This window comes from Pogoniulus pusillus, chromosome 25 (assembly GCF_015220805.1).
Source record: "Pogoniulus pusillus isolate bPogPus1 chromosome 25, bPogPus1.pri, whole genome shotgun sequence".
In the NCBI taxonomy this organism is placed as follows: domain Eukaryota; kingdom Metazoa; phylum Chordata; class Aves; order Piciformes; family Lybiidae; genus Pogoniulus; species Pogoniulus pusillus.
The window spans coordinates 10,683,453-10,705,093 of record NC_087288.1 but is presented as its reverse complement, the minus strand read 5'-3'; the positions used below and the strand labels follow the sequence as shown (position 1 = coordinate 10,705,093).

The following is a 21,641-nucleotide window of genomic DNA, read 5'->3' as shown; positions in this document are numbered from 1 at the left end:
GTTTGAAAGAGAGTATTGATTTTATTTTTTTCCCCTCTCTGACATTGAATCTTGAGTGTGTATTACCTTCTGCAGCAAAGTTTAAATTAACAAAATCAATTCTGTGTAACTCAGGAAAAGATGAAAATGGAACAATAGGTTAGTGTTCTAAATTGCAACAAGCTGAAGAATGTAGTTGCATTTAGATAATATGAGAATGAATAGAATAAGATTTTTTTTTATTTATTTGAGACACAACTAAAACATACTCACTAATTTGAGTACTTCTGTGTTGTTCTCTAAAATATGCACTTCATTAGGGAGCTTGCTCAGGAACTCGTAGCACTCTGTATTCAGTGGTGCCATGCAGTTGCACTGCATCTCTCCCAAGTCAACCAATCTTATATTGGAAGCACCATGGGAAGGTTGATAGCAGACATACTGAAGAAGTGGCCCATATCTGATGAGACTTTAATATGACTGAGGAAATATTGGCTGATACTTACTAAAACAAATCTAAAAATTTCAAAATACTCAAATCAGGTTTTGTCCCTTTTTGTGTAGGTACTCAAGACTGTTTCATTCAAACTTTGTATGGATTTTCCAGTGATTATTCTCTCTTCCTATGCATTTGTGTTGATTCCAGGCACTCAGTAATGTATTTTTGTCTTGCTCGTGCCTAGCTTGTATAGTTTGTGAAAAGTAGTTGACTCAACATGAGTTAACCACCAAGATTTAAGTGTTTCAGCTTTAAAATTCCATTCAGACTATTTTAGTCCCAAAGAGGGTGGTTTTAAATGGAAGGAGATTGCAGAGTTTTAACCACTTGAAAGCTAGCTTTGTTTTAAAATGTGTTGTTCCAGTGCTAGAATAATTTATTTAAATTATTTTAATATTTTTAACATTTTTGTTAGTTAAAATTTGTGTGTAAACAGGATTTTAAGTGTCCATAATAGTTTTGTCTAGAGACTTACCATAACAACATGGCAATTGATAGGGACAAAGTTAAGCACTCACTGCTTACTCACTAGATGGGATAGCAAACAGAATGATATTACCAGCTTAAAAAATATATTATACCTGTGATGATTTGGGAGTTCCTCACCCTGCCACTCTTAGGAAATCACCCAGACTAAACTCATCTGAGCTGGAAATTAGAATGGAGCTTTATATTTACAGCTTAGCACAATATACAAGCAGATTTTTACAATATTTACAGCTATAGGCAGAAATATACAAGTCAAAGAAGTAATACAGAAACACAACAGCCCTCCCAGAAACCAGAGCCCCCAAGAGGGGCTCCCAACCACCCTTCCACCTTTTTTCCACCCCTCTGCCGTATCCCAAACTTTGCCTTACATTCAAGGTGAGTTTGGAGAATCAGCCAGGGGAGTTAGGAAGCAGACAGATTAGTTATGCAGACAGCAGGTTAAGGAGAGAAGGGAGGCAGTCAGGGCAAGCAACTCTGTTAGCTATATTTATGTACTTGTTTTTATACATCTCAGCAAGCCTATGAATGAAGCAGACATCACCATTGTTTCCTTTTCACAGCCTATGGTCTAATTTCTCTCACTAAAATATCCCAGTTAGGCTCAAACTATCACATAAGCCATTGATGCTTTAAGTATTTGCATACAAACACTGTTACTCATGTGTGATGTGTGTTTGAAGTTGAGTGCATGTAGAAATAAGTTGAAATGTATTCTCATTGTGTAATTTCATTGTGTGACTTCCTTATGTCTTGTTGAATTACCCTTATTATATCAAGAGAGACTATGCATTGTTTTAGAAAGCAAATTATTACCTATTGAAAAATAAAATGTACCTAGGTTTTGCATTTGCTTGGAATGGCACTTCAAGAAGAAAAGCAACACCTGGAGAATCTCAGTGAGGAGAACGTCGTAACCTTTACCTTCACTCAGAAGATCTCAAGTATGCCTTTCTTTTGCAAGTCTATAGCAAATTTTAAGTGAAAATGCCAGCATCTCTTAGTTCATCCTTCTGAAACAGTATTAGCCAGAAAGATCTGTTTGTTTTTCTCTCATGATTTTACCAAGTTAACCATAACTATGTGTTTTACATGTTGATTCTGTACTGATGGTAATAGTGGTAAAGGCCTTTTCTAGATGAGAAATCTGAAAGTTGAATAACTCTCAGTAAATCTGATTCTTAATAGCTGTAAGTAGCATCTCAAAGACTGCTGTATATAATCAGATGCTACAGTTACAGAATCAGAATTGTCAGGGTTGGAAGGGACCTCAAGGATCATCCAGCTCCAACCCCCCTGCCGTGGGCAAGGACACTTTCCAATAGATCAGGTTGCCCAGAACCACGTCCAGCCTGGACTTTAACACCTAGGGATGAGGCTTCCACCACCTCCCTGGGCAACCTGTTCCAGTGCCTCACCATTCTTATGGTGAAGGACTTCTTCCTAACATCTAATCAAAATCTACCCTTCTCTATCTTGGATCCATTCCCTCTAGTCCTATCACTACCTGACACCCTGAAATCACAGGATCACAGGATGTTAGGGGTTGGAAGAGACCCAAAGAGAACATCAAGTCCAACCCCCCTGCCAGAGCAGGACTGTGCAGTCTAGCTCAGGTCACAGTGGAACACATCCAGATGGGTCTTGAAAGTCACCAGAGAAGGAGACTCCACAACCTCCCTGGGGAGCCTGTTCCAGCCTCCTCCTTGGGAGTCCCTCACCATCTTTCTTGTATGCCTCCTTCAGATACTGGAAGGCCACAATATGTATTCTTGGAGCTTTCTGTTCTCCAGACTGAATAACCCAAACTCCCTCAATCTGTCTCTACAGGAGAGGTGCTCCATCCCTCTGATGATCCTCGTGGCCCTTCTCTGGACATGTTCTAGCACATCCATATCTTTCTTGTAATACGGACTCCAGAACTGGGTGCAGTACAAAGTTCTTCACAGAGAGAGTGATTTCCCATTGGAATGGGCTGCCCAGGGAGGTGGTGGAGGCACTGTCCCTGGGGGTCTTCAAGAAAAGACTGAATGAGGCACTTAGTGCCATGGTCTAGTTGATTGGTTAGGGCTGGGTGATAGGTTGGACTAGATGATCTTGGAGGTCTCTTCCAACCTGGTTGATTCTATGACTCTATGATTCCCTGACTCTGGGAGTGTGGCTGGAGTCCTTGCCAATGAGGACTGAGGTAAAGAAGTAATTGAGACCCTCAGTCTCTTCATGTCATTTGTCACCAGTTCTCCTGTTTCCTTTCTGAGGGGGCCCACACCTTCCTTAGCCTTCTTACCATTAAGGTACCTATAGAAACTTTTGCCAATCCCCTTGATCTCCCTGACTAGATTTAATTCTAACTGAGCCGTAGCTTTTCTAACCAGGTCTGCTGCTGCTCAGACAGCTTCCTTATACACCCCCCATTCTAGCTGCCCTTTCTTCCACTCCTTGTACGGTTTCTTTTTGTGTGCTAGTGTGTCCAGGAGCTCCTTGTCCATCCAGGCAGGTCTTCTAACATTCTTTCCTACCTTCCTCTTTGTCAATACTTTGCTTCTGGGCAGTGAGAAGGTGATTCTTGAATATTGAACAACTGTCTTGGGCCCCCATTCCCTCCTGGGCTTTGTCATGCAGTGCTTTGGCCAGCAGATACATGAGGATCTTCTAGCACATTGTGGTCACTTCAGCCAAGCATTGTGGTCACTTCAGCCAAGGCTGTCTCTGGGTCTCATTGATCACCAGACCTTCCCTGTTAGTGAGAACAAGGTCCAGCATAGCACCCTTTCTTTTTGGTTCCTCTATCATATGGAGGAGGCATTTGTCATCTATGCATTCCAGGAACATCCTGGATTTCTGCTGCCTTGCTGTGTGGTGTTTCCCAGCAGATGTCAGGGTGGTTGATATCCTCCATGAGGACCAGTAGCTGTGAATGTGAAGGCACTTCTGTCTGCTTAAGTAGAACCTCATCTGCTTGGTTGTGCTGGTCAGTTGGCCTGTAGCAGACCCCCTACTGTAACATCACCTTTCTCTGTCTTTCCTTTGTTCTTTAACTTGTATGGGAAAACCAAAGCTGCGTTCTTAAACCTTGACTCTCCACATCTTCTGACTAATGCCTCCAGGTTTGCTAAGACATGGAAAGTTGCTAAGACAATTTCATTTTAAATGAGTGGAAAATAAAATACTGGAGGTTGGATGTGGCACCAACCAAGATGAAAATCAGCAGGTAGCACCTACAATCCGTTTGTCTTGCAGGAAGATAACAGTCAGCGAGGAAGACTTTTAGAGCTATTTTGTCTAACTTTTCACAATGTAGAGAATGTTTATGGAAACGTTTGTGGAGGGGGCAATGAAAGTTGCATGTGGTGCCTATTTGTTGAAGTCTTCAGCTGCTGAACATACAGAAGTGTGGGGTTTTGAGATTTGTTGGGTTTAATGTTAGTAAATGATTGGTTTGTCAGGTGACAGTAGTCAATTGTCATTTTTGTTTCTCAGGACCAGGAGAGGCACCCAATAATTCTCCTAGTATACTAGCTATGCTAGAAACACTGCAAAATGCCCCTCATCTGGAAGTGCACAAGGACATGATCAGGTGGATATTGAAGGTAATAACCCAAACTTTAATTATTTCCAGGTTGAGATTTGTTATACCAGCTTTTTCCTCTTCTGGGGTCCAACATGGTTGCATTAGCATGCCATATTGATAGTATACACAATTACATTCACTTGTAACAAAGATTGTGCTCTGCCTTTCTCTCTTTACAGACTTTTAATGCTATTAAGAAACTTAGAGAAAGCTCTTCTACAAGTCCTGTGGCTGAAACAGAAGGAACTATTATGGAGGAGGTAAAAGCAAGCTGTAACAGTTAGTTAATGTTGGACAGATCCCAGTTGTTGACTTGTGAAGCACTGTATTTCTAAGTGCAGCTCTGAATCAGACAGGAAACATCAGTGATTTCAGCAATTCTGTGTCACAGCTTATAGGTGAAACTCATTTGTATGAAAGACTGATTGGAAGAGTCCATGGACTATTCTTTTTTGCTTTATATACTGCAGTCTCTGAATCTTTTCCAAGTTTACTCCTTAGAGCTGTTTGTTGTGCTGATGACAGCATTTCATGATTCTTCCCATGATTGAGACTCCTTGGGAAGTGGTTACAAGAAATGGTACCTATATTTTTGCCATGCAGGTCATTCCAGATAAGCTCTGCCAGTTCATTTAGGTCTATGTGATGTTTTAAGTATTACACAGAGTAGCATCTGGGAGCACTGCAATGCATTTAGGAGGAAAAGCAGTGCTAGATGTAAGACCTGTCCTTTACTTACTGTTTGATTTTATGAATGCTCAAAGGGAAGAGAAAAACAAAATACAATTAAAGGTTGAGGAGAAGTACACTTAGAACCATAGAATCAATCAGGTTGGAAGAGACCTCCCAAGATCATCTAGAAGTTTCTATAAATGTGTTAATGGCAAAAGAAGGGGCAAGGACAACTTCCACTCCTTATTAGATGCGGAGGGGAATGTAGTAACAAAAGATGAGGACAAGGCAGAGGGTACTTAACACTTTCTTTGCCTAAATCTTCCATAGTGAGACAGGTTTTCTCCAGGACAACTGTCCTCCTGAGCTGGCAGATGGAGCCAGGGACCAGTATAGACCCCCTATAATCTCAGAGGAAGTAGTAAGGGACCTTCTGCATCTGCAGTTCTACTGCCACTGAACATAAGCTAAAAAGGGCACAAAATAACTTTTTGGTAGACTTTCCTTTTGTCGTCTTAGGAAATTTTTGCTGTTTGTAGCTTAGCACATAGCAGTAGCTAAAATAAATTCTGTTGCAACAAAACTGTAGCAGTGACTGACTCAGCAACCCCGTTCCAGAGTTCACGTGACAAAGACAAGGCTGAAAGGAAGCGAAAAGCTGAGATTGCCAGATTGCGGCGTGAAAAAATCATGGCCCAGATGTCGGAGATGCAGCGGCACTTCATCAATGAGAACAAAGAGCTCTTCCAGCAGACTTTAGAGGAGCTAGATACTTCAACCTCTGGAGTGAATGAAAACAGGTAAAAGAATCTTGTTTAATTTTTACACCAGATTGTCCTGTTATTCCTACCTTAAGGTGCTTTCTTCAGTCACAATGGAAAATTACTCATACATATTTGAGACCAGACAAGGAGCAGTAAGTGAATTGCTTTCCTCCCCTCTTTCTGTTAAGATGATAGGCTAAATATTGATTCCTCCCTCATCCCATCCTCCTAGTCCTCAACCTAAGCAGGCAAATATTTTTTTTTTAATGAAGTCATGCAGTAAATTATTAACAGTACTCAAGGCACTATACTATTAAGCATATTTGAACTGGTTGGTTATATGTCTGAAGATCTGTAAGAAAATCTGCATATAGCTGGAAATATGAATTGAAGCATGTTTGTAAGTGGAGTGTTTTCAGAATGTGTGGGGCTCTTACAGGATGCTTATCACAGATACAGTTTCTGTGTTGAACTGGAGCAGGTAACTTTATTGGGAGGGTATGATTATTTTTTTTCCTGTGGAATATGTTCTGTTTCTAGGGGCATAGGAATTGTTGTATAAATGCAATAACTATTTTTTGTCAGCATTTATCATAAAGCTAGAAAACTCATCAATGTCAGACTTAAATTATTATTTCATTTGCAATGTTCTTCTAATTTGCTCACTAGTGTTTTTCAATATTCTAGTCCTGTAATTTCAGATGCAAAACTCACAGCCTTGGGACCAGAGCAAACTAGAGTAGCTGAACAGAGACAGGTTGTTATGTGTATATTGTGTCAGGAGGAACAAGAAGTCAAAGTGGACAGCAGGGCTATGGTCTTGGCAGCCTTTATTCAGCGATCGACTGTGTTGTCTAAAAATAGAAACAAAATTGCCCCTGATCCTGGTAAGTAATGTTCATGGGTGTCTTTAATGAATGCTGGAGTTACTGCCACAATCACTTGCTTTATTTTGAGGGAGATAGAAATGTTTGTTCTAAGTAATGTAACACTGCAAAGCATTATGTAACTTTTCTGCCAGCCATATACCACAAATTCTTTGTAACAGTTAAAAACCCCTTAAAATCAGAAGTGTTTGTTCTTAAACTGTTCCCATGACATTCAAGAGAGCAGGTGTGGATCTAATGCTGTAAAAGCAGAGTATGTTTCCTTCCTCTCAGTTTTATATGATCTGAAATGCTTCTTCATGATAATAAATACTTAGAATGCAGATTAACAATGTTACCTAAATCCATGTAAACATGTGGAAGATTTCTGCACTGGATCATAGAATCAACCAGGTTGGAAGAGACCTCCCAAGACCATCCAGTCCAACCTATCATTTTGCACTCTCACTCTATAGATGGATGTTCTTAAACATTCTTTGACAGTACTGAACCACCCAAACTGCAGGTAGATCATGGGGACGACTTTAGGGCCCAGCATCTCAAAGTCTGTTTTGAAGTCTAAGTACAGTACAACATGTTTTAAAGAAAATGGCATGATAATGTGTAAATGATCCAAAAAAGCTGCTATGGATTAGTGATTTATCTTGGGCTCAAATGAGCTATACTTTTGTGATAAATTTTACCACAATTGCATTACTATTAAACATTATCTGCAATGAAGTATTTTCATAACTGTTTATTTCAGAGTTGTTTTGTTTTATTTTAAATACAGAAAAGTATGACCCATTATTCATGCACCCAGATCTGTCATGTGGAACACACACGGGTAGCTGTGGACACATTATGCATGCTCACTGTTGGCAAAGGTAAAACGTTGGTTCAAATAGCATAGCATATCATTGCTTGCCTAATGGTACTAATGTTTATGGCAGAATTATTGCAATGTAGTAAATGTAAAAAAAAAATATTTTCATGAAGCATTTAAGACACTTATTTTTTTCCCAACAGAAAGCTAGAAATCATAAATACATGTTCAAAATAATTCTGATTTGCTGTCATCTTGGTAAAGAAAAATCCAAAGCCACCCATGACAGCTTTCATTCTCTTTGGTTGTTTATGCATATGTATAATTCTCTTTGTTGCACATATTATCTGAACTCTCAAGCTTAGATTTTTGGAGTTCTTTTCTTGCAGTTCAGTAATAGACATGTTCTTGCTGCTACTTGTTGTGTCTACCGATAGTTTAAATGACAATGCCTTCTTTAAGCTCTCAATTCCTCCTTCGTGTTTAGATTGAAGTAGAAACATCTGCAATGTACTTCAAATTTGTCTTCAATTTAGAAACATTGAATGGTTTAGGTTGGAAGAGACCTCAAAACTCATCCAGTTCCAACCCTCCCACTAGAACAGGTTGCTCAAGGCCTCATCCAACCCAGCCTTGAACACCTCCAGGGCGGGAGCATCTGCAGCCTCCCTGGGCAACCTGTGTCAGTGTCTCACCACCCTCATTGCAAAGAACCCTTTCCTAACATCTACTTTGAATCTCCTCTCTGCCAGTTTAAACCTATTACCCTTTGTCCTGTCATTACAAGACCTTGCAAATAATCCCTCCCCAGCCTTCTTGTAGGCCCCCTTCAGATACATAAACTCAGTGTTCTCATTTGTTCTTGTCTGAAAAGTTGTTGTTTTTTAACTTTGTTTCTTTTGTTGGGGTAATTTTAATAATTTTATTTTTATTTTTTTTTTAGAAAACCTTTTACAGTTACTTCTTCAGTTTTTTGGAGAGGGATAAAGGTGCTTAGTACTATGTAGTTCTAATGCCCTGTGGCACATGGAAACAATTCAAGCCTATGACTTCGATCAGGCTGTTGCTTTGTTCTTTTGCGTGGTTCTTAAGTACCTGATTTCAAATTCTGCCTTGTGTGTGAAGGCTGTTAGGAGCAACCAGAGTCTCTGTGGCCATAAGCATGCACAGGTTTCATTTGTAGTCATTGATGCCACTGCTCACTGACCGTGTGTTCATCTTATTTTGCAACTGATGGAAGCTCTTGTGTGTTTGCCAGTAACTCCTGCTCTTAGTTGTATTCAGACAGTTTTGTTGTGACTGGTCGTGCTCTAAGCTATTTCAGAGGCTTCTGGAATAGCAGTATATTTATCAAAGCAGTTAATTTAATTACTTTATTCAGAGAGTAATTGCCGGGTTTTCTAGTTACTGCAAGAAATGGAATATGGATGTGAGTAATAGAATCATAGAATCAACCAGGTTGGAAGAGACCTGCAAGATCATCCAGTCCAACCTAGCACCCAGCCCCATCCAGTCAATAGTCATGACACCTCCCCTTGAAATCTTATGTAAAAGTGAAGATTTATTTTATTAAATCCTTCATCTTTCTCTCTACTTCTTCCTCTAATCTTTTTCTTCCTAAGTGGAAATTGCTGGGTTCTGACTTGGACAGTGAACTTAAGCACCTTGGGGGATTTTGGCTGCCAAATGCTGAGGATAGTCTACAGTCAGTAATACTTCCAGTCAGAGGGTAGAGCTTTTCTTGGAAAAGGCAAAACACTGTCTTCATGAGAATTCATGAATTTATATGTTAAAGTAATGTTTTAATAATGTGTCACTAATATCTTACTCCTTTTTAAAGGTATTTTGATGCTGTCCAAGCAAAAGAGCAACGAAGACAGCAAAGATTACGAGTACACACAAGTTATGATGTAGAAAATGGTGAATTCCTTTGCCCTCTTTGTGAATGCTTAAGCAACACTGTTATTCCTCTGCTTCCTCCACCAAGAGGTTTATTTAACAGGTCTGTTTGCTTTAATTGTCTTCAATAAATGTTAAAACCCACAAAGTCTCTAGTAAGCTGCACCCCAAAACCCTCTTTCACAGTGTTTATTATCTCCTGTTTTGATAATCTCAAATGGAGTACCTGCATGCTTATTTTGGTTTATAGTCCACCCCTGGTTGCTGTCTAGTATGGAATTCAGACTGTGAAAGGACAGTTAAAGGGTAGGACTGGCAGGAGAAGAATTGAGCATGGAGATACATGTGAACAGCTGAGAAAGAGTCTGCTGAGAAACAGAATGCCTATGAAATAATTTCAGTATATAGTTTGTTTTTTACTAATGTATGTATTCTGTTTATTTTTTTTGGACAGGTTAGACTTTTCAGGTCAACCGAACCTAAGTCAGTGGGTCAAAACAATATCTCAACAAATAAAAGTGCTGTATTTACTTCGAGATGAAGACTCTGCAGGTAAGTCTGAAAAAAATATAGAATCAACCAGGTTGGAAGAGACCTCCAAGCTCATCCAGTCCAACCTAGCACCCTGCCCTGTCCAGTAAACTAGGCCATGGCACTAAGTGCCCCTTGCAGGCTTTTTTTGAACACCTCCAGGGATGGTGACTCCACCACCTCCCTGGGCAGTCCATTCCAGTGCTAATCACTGTCTCTGTCAAGAACTTCCTTCTACCATTCAGCCTGTATCTCCCCTGACACAACCTGAGTCTGTGTCCCCTTGTTCTGTTGCTGCTTGCCTGAGAAGAGACCAACCCCAGCTGGCTACAGCCTCCCTTCAGGTAGTTGTAGGCAGCAATGAGTTCTGCCCTGAGCCTCCTCTTCTGCAGGCTGCACACCCCCAGCTCCCTCAGCCTCTCCTCACAGGGCTGTGCTCCAGGCCCCTCAACAGCTTTGGCGCCCTCGTGTGGACACCTTCCAGTATCTCAACACCTCTCCTGAACTGAGTTGCCCACAACTGGACACAGGACTCAACGTGTGGCCTGACCAGTGCCAAGTACAGAGGCAGAATAAGCTCCCTTGTCCTGCTGGCCACACTCTTCCTGATCCAGGCCAGGATGCCATTGGCTCTCCTGGCCACCTGGGCACACTGCTGCTTCATGTTCAGCTACTGTCTACCAGTACCCCTAGGTCGCCTGTAGTGCTGCTTGGGATTGTTGTGGCCAAAGTGTAGAGGCCTGTACTTAGCCTTTTTAATATGTATATTTGTATGTGAAAATGTTACACTGTTTCTGGAAAAGACCCAAGTGTTTTGGTTCTACCATAGCAGCATTCAGAGATGGTGGTGAAAGTGATGAGAGTAGTTTAGAATTTCACTTTCTGGTGCTGTGCCTCTGCACCATTTTATAATGTAAGGTAATATGCATAGGTGAATAATCAGTTTTTATTACTTCTTGTTCATACAGGCAGCTCTGGTAATTCAGAAAAAATGGAGCAGCTGCAATTGCCAGAAGGATTTAGACCAAATTTCAAACCAAAGTATGTATTTATGTCTGAAGTCATTAAATGGGAACTTGAAAATGGGTGTGACCCCCATGCTATAAAGTCTCAGTAATTAAGGCAAATGCATGAGTTTTGCTTTAATTGGAAAAGTTGATTCTGTTAATGCTGTATTGAAGTCCAGCTGACAAGTAGTAAGTAGTGCAGTAGAATTTCAGAGGTGGATGTGGTAAGTGGATGGGCAGAGGCGATGCTGCATTTGTATTAACTTCAACGTTGGTATTAAGCTTTGTTTCCCTGTTACTTGTAACTGGGTGAGGAATTCATCATTATATGTTGGCACCACTACAGCTAAAACATGATGTAAGACTCTGAAATGGAGAGTTATGTTCATGTGCAATTTCAGTTACTATGGTGTGTTTGTATTTGAGTCTACCCTTTCTTTACTTGTGGAGAAAGTAACACCTTTCATTACCTGATATAGACAGAGGTCTGCTAGCTGTCCCAACTGCTGACAGATTCTGGCAGGCACACAATTCTATCTGTTTAGGCTGTATTGTCTTTAAATAATGGATATTCTTAACACTAAAAAATGAGACGGGTTCCAATGACATAATAGTAATTGGGAATGTATCTGCAATAGAAAAAGAGGTTAAGGAATACCAGATCCAAAGAAGCATACTGGAGTTCTCACTTAAAAATCCATGTGTTTGCCCACAGGGTGAATGCTCATTATTAAAAGTACCATGCTGCTAGTGGAGATCATAATGAATTCACAATACTCTTTTCTGTGTTGCAGGAATCCTTACTCTGATAGCATAAAAGAGATGCTCACAACTTTTGGTACAGCAACTTATAAAGTAGGCTTAAAAGTTCATCCAAATGAAGAAGACCCACGTGTACCTATAATGTGCTGGGGAAGCTGTGCTTATACAATACAGACCATAGGTACTAATGTATCCATTTTGCTCCCTTATATATGAATTTCAGAGTTTAGTGGCATTCACAGCATTGAAATATTTTGGGTTTGGTGTTTTTTTGGTTTTTGTTTCAGAACGACTATTAGCTGATGAAGATAAACCGTTGTTTGGTCATTTACCTTGTCGACAGGTAAGGATCAAGTAGCAGTGAATTGGTGGGGAAAAGTTCTTTGATGCAGAACATCTGCATTTTAAGTTATGGTTATTTGATAGTTCTACTTGTTGGATCCCACTCTTAGTCAATCAATATCTGATTATTAATGTATTTTAAAATCAAATCTAGCAGAACTCTTTTTGTTCTGTAAATGTGTAGTTTAGTAAGGCAGAGGCTTCTCATGGTAACAAAATAAGAATACTGTAGGAAACCTGAGTATTTGCATAAATTTGAATCTGTGTCACATACACACATAAGGTGAACTGTGTGTGTGTGTGTATGCACACACTAACTGCTATCATAAACTACAGCTGAGGGGCCTGAAAACAATGCTGTAGGTGAAAAGACCTTTTCATGTCAAGGAACTTCATTAACTGTGGCAGTGTTTCTTGTTTGTTTTCAAAGGATGACTGCCTTACATCATTAACAAGATTTGCAGCAGCTCACTGGACAGTTTCATCTCTTTCAGCAGTACAGGGTCATTTTTGTACTCTCTTAGCATGTAAGTTGAACACCTTATGCTGTTTTTCACAAAGATGCAGATACAGAAAAATACATAACAAAATGATTGTTAGTTACAGATTAATAAGAAGATTGTTTTGCATAGCGGTTTTAAGTAATGGACTGAGAACTGACATTTTCACATCTATGCCTTGTACATATTACATCATACTGTAGAAAAAAAGGCTTTTTTGCAGTTGCAAGATATGTTTTTAATAAAGGCATGGGTATTTTGCTATGAGGGAGTTCTCTTGATTCTTCATAGCCTTTATATTGCTGATTTAGAAGGATACCTAGAAGAAGGGAAAAGGAATCATAGTCCTTCACAAAAGGACAGTGATATGCTGAAACTTAAGAGAAGAATATAAAGATTAATACAGTATTGAAAGGAAACAGAATATTTGCAGAGGTGTATAATATATCTGCAGACTGTCTTTGAGAAGTAGAAGCTGTGGTAAGACAGAACTTACTAAGTCATACTATGCTTTGAAAATTTGAATGAGAGCAGCCAGTATGTTCCAAGCTGGAAGCATTTACAAATGGGGATGAAAAGTCTGAAGTTCAGTCTAATACAGTAATTACCCATGAGAAGATTATTCTGAAAGAGTATTATAAAATGGATTAAACTTTATAGTTTGTGGAGGAGAGAAACCAAACCAATCCCCATATACCTCATGTGATAAATCTGGAGAGATCTGAGATGTCAAAAAAGATGACAAGGAGGTTAGAGGAGAAAGGGTTAGGTCGGATTAAAGAATTAAGGCAGAGGCAACCACACAGACCCTGCAGAGAGAAGGACCAGAACTGAACTGAGAGCTGAGCAGTGTATGAGCAGTGAGTGTCTTATCTATATTTTAACTAGTTGTGTTTCTCAGCAGAAAAATGGGTGATACAGGTTACTGTTTGTTTTTTTTCTTCTCACAGCTAAAGATTTAGTTTCGCTCAGTAAAATATTCCAATTATCCCCAAACCAGCACACGTCTCTTTGAGAAAACAGTTGCTAGCTTTGTGGGGAAGAACTTAATTGACATCAGTTTGTAGTAGGTAATGATTGAGCCATTTTCTGCGTGCAGCAAAAGAGGAAATATTGCTAGCAATTAAATTGGAACTTTGTGATGTTCTGCATGGTTTGGATTTCCTTGAAAACTTAAATCAGTGTTTCTTCCAAGCTGATCTTCCTTTAGCTGATAGAAGGAAAAGTGATTGTTGTTTTATTTTTCAAGGCTAGAAATAAAGAAGATTAGCCTTTGATCTGTCAGTATTCTATGGACTGTTCATAAAGCTAACTTACTGAGTAAAGGTTTGGTTTTGGAAGGTCCTTGATGTTGGTTGTGCTTTTGGTGGATGCATTTTTCACACTTCTGGATTGAGTTGTGTAGCTTTATGCTTGCAGAAGTAAAAGCATTTCAAATCTGAGGGGTAATAGAAATAGCTTCAAAATGTCATCAATCTTCAGCTGTTACTTTTTTTGTAAAGCAGGGCAGTATTCAGATGAAATATTTTTAAGTTATTGTGATGAGGCTTTATTTTACTGTAGTAGTTTTTAAACTTGCAACTTAATGCTTACATCTGCAGTGTAAAACTCTTATATCTACAGTTGGAAATATTTTATTGCAATTCAGATTTTACTGCATGTTATGGTAAAGAATTTTGCAACTTGATTTCTTAGTTTTAACTATGTCATAACATTAAGACACTCTGCTTATGTTTGCTTTTAGATGGAAGGACTTGCAATTTATCAAGTGTGCAAATTTCTATTGTTAGCTGGAGTGCTTTTCTGGTTACTGTGATTGCAAACACTATAGAAATGGGAAGACCAATACCTATGTCTTTCTTGACTAGAGATAAAATACATTTTAGAGTCCATAAAGCAATAAACATTTTAAAGTTCAAAGGAAACTCACAATTCACTTAGCATCTGTCCAGTAGACAGTAATTAATGTTTCTGTTGAGTCACTAATGTTTCAGCTTATTGCTGGGTCAGAGCTTGAGATACTCTTTCCTTTCATCTCCCACTGGAGACTTAAGCAGTGAAAGAAAGTCACTGTGAAGATAGTAAAAGGCAGCACTTAGTTTGTTCTAGTTATTTTGGTTTCGTCTTAATGCAACATAGTCAAGCAGCCAAGAGCCTTTTCCAATAGTATTGAACAACTTTGAATTCAGAACTTTCTGGCATTTATATTTTATGTGTTCTAAGCATGTACCTAAAGGAGATAGGTCTCATTTTGTGACTGAGGGACACTAGAATCTTTTAATATGTAACTATTCAATTAATTTATTTCTTTTTCTCATCAGCACTGGTGCCTAATGAAAAACATGGAAATCTTCCTTGCATACTTGATATTGACATGTTTCACTTATTGGTAAGTACATGCCATAATGTATCTAAACAGTCTTTTGGTCCAGAAGGCATTCTGTAAAAACTTAGTGGGAAACATCCTCTCTACTCTGAGTTAGGAATTTTTGAAAATGTTCTGGCTTTTAGTACTTTTCTCTACTACTTAATGCAATCTAAAGGTGTTTTTTTTATTTCAATATTCTTATTGTGATGGTTTGGGAGTTCCCTGCTCCCCACCCCCCACACACACTCTTATGAAATCATCCAGACTAGACTCAGCTGGCTTGAAGTTAAGGAATGAAGGTTTGCATTCAGAGCTTATCACAGTCGTGCTAGTTTGAGCCTAGCTGGAATGTTTTGGTGAGTAGAATTAGGTTATAGGCTATGAAAAGGAAACAATGGTGATGTCTGCTTCAGTCACAGGCTTGCTGAGATGTATAAGAACAAGAACATAAATGTAGGTAACAGAGTCGCTCTCTGGGGCTCAGCCTCTCTCTCTAACCTGCCGTCTGTGTGACTAATCCATCTGCTTCCTAACCCCCTTGGCTGACCCTCAAAACTACCTTGAGCATAAGACAAAGCCTTGGGGTAAGGTAGAGGGGTGGGAGGAAGTTGGAAGGGTGGTCGCAAGCCCCTCCTGGGGACTTAGGTTTCTGGGAGGGCTGTTGTGTTTCTGTATTATTTTTAAACTTGTCTATTTCTGTCTATAGCTGTATATATTGTAAATATCTGCTTGTATATTGTGCTAAGCTGTGAATATAAAGCTTCATTCAAATTCCAGAGCCTAGAGGGGTGAAATGAGCTGGAATGTATACTCTTTGGGTATTAAAATACCCAAACAAAACTCAAACCGAACAACCCAAAAAATCCCAGCCCCCAAGACCCCAAATGAAGAAAAGGCAAATGAAACAGCAGCATAAAAAAACAAACAATCAAATAACAACAAAATACCCCAAGCAAAACAAGAAACTGAAACCAACCCCTCCCAACAAACCACAGAGAATTAGAACAAACAAGCACTCCCTAATAAAACGCTCCTGATATGTTGTTCATTTAAATGATGGCTGGTTAATTAGATGAAAAATTAGCCACATTGAGAGATGCTACAGCATGAGTCCAGAAAATGGGGAGATTGAAAAAGAAAAGGAAAATACCATCTTTCTTGTTTTCTTTTGCAGATAAGCTTGGTGCTCTCTTTCCCAGCTATACATTGTCAGGATTTTTCAGGGGTCAGTCTTGGCACTGGTGATCTTCACCTGTTTCATCTTGTCACTATGGCACATATAATACAAATTTTACTTACCTCATCAACAGGTAATTCCCCTTCCTTTTAACTTCTTTGAAATGATTCCTCAGTTCTGTTCTTGAAAAGCACTGAGGTGCTATTGGTAAATGCATGTTATTTACAGGTGCAAAATAAGATTGTTGGTACTCTGCCTTTCAGCCCGTAGAAAGTATTGATAAACTGTACTCAATGAAAGTTCAGGCTGTTATCTTTATTGCTTAACATTGAAGGGTTTTTAGAGTACAGCTAGTCAGAATCCTAGCTTTCAACGAATGTAGCAGAATCTCTTTCCAGCTAATGTAACAGTGCCTGCAAGTTATTGCAGAGGCATTGCATGACAAATAAGCTGCCGTTAGCAAAGGAAGGAATCAATGTATCTTCTAACAAGAGGAGCTGGGTAGGGTGTGATATGCTAAAAGTCAAGAACTTCAAGCAAGTATAAGAGGCAGTTTGACCAAGTAAACCAACACCTCTCTGGATCTGACAGTAGCATAAATTCAGCACATAAGATGTGCAGCAGAAAGCTCTTTTTCTAGTCCATCATACTGTAGTGCAGTGGAATGTTTCCCTTACTTCTGGCTCTTTGGCTTGTCTCTCAAAACGTGAAAAACTACATTCTTGCTATATAAATGAAGAAATAAGGTACATATGAACCAGCTTGGTTGTTGTTTCTTTCTTCTTCAGAAGAGAATGGCATGGATCAGGAAAACGCTAACACTGAAGAGGAAGTAGCTGTGCTTACACTGTATAAATTTCTTTGCCAGTGTACAGGAAGGTAAAAGTGCAGTCTTTTGCTAAAACTGTGTAATACTTCATCCCTCTGTGGGTTAGATTCTGTGATTCTAATCAAAATGAAAGTTACATTTACAAAAGTAAGCTAAAATCTGAAAGTGTAAAATGCAATGGACATGTACAAAATATAGTTACCATTCAGAAATAATACAAGGATCCTCCTGTATCGGTCCCCTTCCTCTTCCCCCTGTATAAGGGAAAAGAGAGAAAACAGGGAGAAAGCCTGCTGCTACTTAGCCATAACAAGAATTTTAGTCATGGTCAGCCAAGCCATGCAAAAGCACCATCCAGAGCAGAGAAAAGGAAGAAAGAATAGTTTGTGTGTCAAACTTTATACTAGTCAACAATCCAATGCAATGATAGAGACCTGTGTATTATTGTTCTTCTGTGTCCAGTCTCTTACTTTGTTTACTTTTTACTCAAGTATCTCCAGAATGTTCCTGTTCTTGTTTATAATGAACTAGGCTAGAGGGTTAGTTCTAAACTATCACACCCTTTCAGACTCAGTAGTAACTACTGAGTTCTGTATACTTTCAACTTGAACTCTTGTGTCTTGTTTTTATCCACTAGTTCTAGAATGAGTTTTCAAGTAACTATTCCTGTAAATTCCTCTGTGCTCATAAAGATGCCTGCTCTTGAAAGTTATGCTCTGGAACAGTTTTTCTTTTTCAGTCAGTTTGCATGTGTGTAGAATCTGGAGTTGGCAGTGTCTGAATACAGAAGACTTGTTAAGTTTTGAAATGTCTATGCAAAGATTTCCTTTTAATTTACTGTTCCAACTGGTTACATTTTTATGAATCTCTGTTGTTTTTCTTGGAGTTAATTTTTGCAATAAACACTTCCATAATGTTTGTTTCAACTGAAGTAATTTAATGTGAAGTATATAGGGGAGACTTAATAAATACAGCTCTTAAAGTGAATGATTAAATAAAAGCAACCTTCTTTTTATTATGTTCTCCTAAGTGCCTTGAAAGAAAGTTCCTCAGGCTGGCACCTGTGGAGGAATCTAAAAGCTGGAATCATGCCTTTCCTGAGATGTTCTGCTTTGTTTTTCCATTACTTAAATGGAGTTCCAGCACCCTCAGAATTGCAAGGTACTGTCTGCTTTGTATTAAATCAGCCTTTCAGGTTAAACATTTAAGGACAAAATAAATTCCATTTTAACTCCTCTGAAGATGATAATTGAATGAACTTTTACTGCTGCAGTATCATATTTGTGTAGCAAAAAAGGAAAAAACAAATTCAGTTTAAAGAATGTTTCTAATTTAGAGTCAAATGCTGTTCTGAATTAGTTAACAGAAAATCATACATGTCTGTTTTATAAAGTGAAGTTTTCATAACTTCAAATCTCTTGTTGATTACTATTTTCAACTGAGACCTGCTTTTGATTGCAATGATTTTGGATGAGTTGGCACCTGATAATAACTAATATCTTCCTGTATGTACAACAAATTATGTTACACTCCAAGGAATCCATGTTAGTAACATACTTTACTGTCCTCCATATATGGTGTGTGTAGGGATAGAATGCAAATCTGAAGATGTTAATAATAAGTAGATCCACACTGCTTCAGGATTCTCCTGTTTAAAAGAGTCTGCTGCTTGGTGCTGAGCTGTCAGGAGAACAATTGTTATCTCTTGTCATGGGGTATCTTTGTGATTTGATACTTGGTGTACAGTGTTTCCTTGATATGTAGCTCTTGGAACTGTGTTTGATCTTTTTTTCATTTCTTGATAGCAGTATTGAATTGTTTGGGCCAAAAGGAAAGAAGCCTTTGTTCCTGAACCTCAGTTTTTCTTCCACAAGGTTTCTCAGGTCTAGATGAGTAGTAGTCACCACTTGAATTCTTTGTTAGGTATGCTCCAAAGATGAGGTGCAAAGTGCAGATGTACTTTCAGACAGTAGGTGTGTGGGTCTTTAGAGAGCTGGTTGTAGGAGGTGGGGGGAAGGAAGGTGTTGCATTGCTTTTTGGCTTTTTTACAGTCTTAAGTCTCAGGTGCTTGGGTGCCCTTGTTCTTGAGGAACATCCTGGTGATGGCCATGGCATTGCGTCTCTTGCTTTGCCTTCCTGCTCCTTGCCCCAGGATCCACTTACCCCACAACTGGCTTGTATTGCTGTTCTCTGGTGTTTTGCTGGCTGTGGTGAAACAGCAGTCACTTAGGCACGAAAGAGAACTGAGCACGGCTTGTTTTCAGAAGCAAAAGAGGCTGTGCTGTGCAAGAGGTATGGTACTCTTTGTCCTGAAAGCTGAGACCCAGGGTGTCAAACCAATAGACTAGTATGGATTTGGTGGTCTGGCAGAGCTTGGCATTGTAAGCATTTGCAATTGTTGCATTTCTGAAGCTGTGGTATACCTGCTTGTCACCAACCACCTGTCTCAGTTTGTCACCAGGTGCAGGGAGGACCAAGTAGCTGTTTCATGGACAGCCTTTAAGAAATGCATACGAAGTGGCACAGGCTGTTAAGTCTGTTGTGGTTCTTTGATAACTAGGTTGGAGGCATGTTTGGAGGGGAACATTTGAGGACAGTTGCCTTTCAGTACTTGCACTTTTTTAAAAGAGCTGTCTGGTGCCTTTACTGGCGTTTTTCATACTTCATACCAGGTTTTGAGTCAGGGTAAATATAGGATTTGCTGTTCTGCTTTTAAAAAAGGATAGCTGTCCCTTTATGTAGAGCTGTATTTCATTTATTGTAGATAATGTAATTTAAAGAAATGCCTAACTTTGAAAATTATACCTCTCTTTACAGTAAATGGAACAAACCAGTTTGAGCACTTATGTAGCTACCTTTCCTTGCCAAACAACCTCACTTGTCTTTTTCAAGAAAATAGTGAGGTTCTGAACACATTAGTAGAAAGGTAAGTCATATTTTCCTGTTTAGTTTAAGCACAATAAAGAATGGTGCATGAGATAGTAATACAAATGTTTTCCCAGGAGTGCTTATGTCTGGTATTGAACTGTACACTTTGCAAAGCATTGGGGAACAAGTGATGTGGAAAGAAGTCATTTTGGTTGTAGAGATTATTGAATAGATATGTTGTGGGTTTTTTGCTATTTGTTTGTGGGAATGATCATCTGTTGATGTTAAAAGCTTGGTTGGTGTTTGTTTTTTATCCTTGTGTTGTTTTCTTTCGGGTTTGTTGTGTGTGGGTTTGTTGGTTTGTTTTGGTTTGGTTTTTTTTTTTCCTGTAGTTGGTGCAGTAACAGTGAAGTGAGAAGATACCTGGGAGGCAAGAGGCATGCTATCAGGTAAATATGGAAAAAATCCAGTTCAAAATGGGATACACTTTAATGTTGCAGTTTATTCAAATATTGTTTTGTCAGTTCTGCTTTACTGACTGACAAAGACATTAGGTGTTAAAGCAAAGAGGATTTGTGAATTTTGTAAGAGAAGTGACGTATTGCTTAAATTAGTGGATTTTCAGTTTGAGATGTGGCACTACCACTCTCTGGGCCCAGCCCTCCAGCCAGTTCTTTGTTTAAAAATACCAAGCACTGAAGAGCTTTTTAAATTAGCTTTTGAAAGAATCCTCTTCATGCATTTCTGCTTGATAAGCAATTCTTTTTAGTTTAGAACACATTTAATACTCACTGTGCATAGAAAAGCATTTGAGGCGTTTTTCTTTCTGAAGCCTGGATAAAAATAGTGGTTATAAATTATCCGAATAATTATGAGGTTCAAAGTGCTGTCATTAAACATATCCTTGCTCTTGTGCAAAATACATTGTAATATTGTACATAGAATAAGACTAGGTGACAAAATCAAATGACACCAGACTACTGACACAATTTCATACGAAATAGGAATACTCGCAGTATGGTAGGAGTTGGAAGGGACCTCTGGAGGTCTTTGAGTCCAATATCCCTGCCAGAGCAGGGCTATATAATCTAGCCCAAACAACAACAAATAACTTTTCACTATTCATTATTTCTAAAGATACAAATATTAAATAAGTCTTTTTCATTACATGAATATTCAGCTCTCTTCAGAGTGCAAGTTTGCTGACCTTAAGAGTCAGACTGTTTTCCAATTCATTACTAGAGACAAAAGACACAAACTGTTAAAGAAGCAGCATAGTTAGCTAGAGCTGTAGTGACCTCATCATGAGATGTTCCTAAAGACATCCATGTGGCATGTGTTTTTCCAACTTTTCTGCCTGTGTGTTTTCTCCAATTCATAAAACATATGACTAAGAAAACTGGAGGTGGTCTGGTTGAGAGATGTGGGTTCCTTTTGTCACGTGCTACCATTTGGCTCTCTGAATTGCAAAGAGAAATAATTACTCCTGGATGCTGTTTAGATGAGTCAGGAAAACATGAATGAGTTTGAAAGCACAGTGTACTAGTCAGTGGAATACCAGTGCTTGATTTTACTTTTTCATTCCAGCTATGCACGAGAATCCAACAAATTAATAGACCTTCCAGATGATTACAGCTGCCTCATTAACCAAGCATCCAATTTCTCGTAAGTCTTATGCATTTATAGCAAGGA

At 38.9% G+C, this 21,641-nt stretch overlaps 1 protein-coding gene across 4 annotated transcripts in view; it reads left to right on the top strand.

The window, feature by feature from the left end:
• UBR2 (ubiquitin protein ligase E3 component n-recognin 2) overlaps positions 1-21,641 on the top strand; it is a 63,187-nt gene that overhangs the window by 36,470 nt on the left and 5,076 nt on the right. For 3 of the 4 annotated variants that reach the window (XM_064164410.1, XM_064164411.1, XM_064164412.1), the window contains 19 exons: positions 1,809-1,911; positions 4,448-4,557; positions 4,718-4,798; positions 5,829-6,010; positions 6,662-6,861; positions 7,634-7,727; positions 9,507-9,668; positions 10,020-10,117; positions 11,065-11,137; positions 11,898-12,046; positions 12,153-12,208; positions 12,638-12,734; positions 15,029-15,096; positions 16,250-16,385; positions 17,041-17,131; positions 18,112-18,242; positions 19,899-20,007; positions 20,342-20,398; positions 21,537-21,614. In XM_064164410.1, coding sequence (XP_064020480.1) covers positions 1,809-1,911; positions 4,448-4,557; positions 4,718-4,798; positions 5,829-6,010; positions 6,662-6,861; positions 7,634-7,727; positions 9,507-9,668; positions 10,020-10,117; positions 11,065-11,137; positions 11,898-12,046; positions 12,153-12,208; positions 12,638-12,734; positions 15,029-15,096; positions 16,250-16,385; positions 17,041-17,131; positions 18,112-18,242; positions 19,899-20,007; positions 20,342-20,398; positions 21,537-21,614 — 2,075 coding nt within the window. The other variant, XM_064164413.1, reaches the window with a different exon arrangement.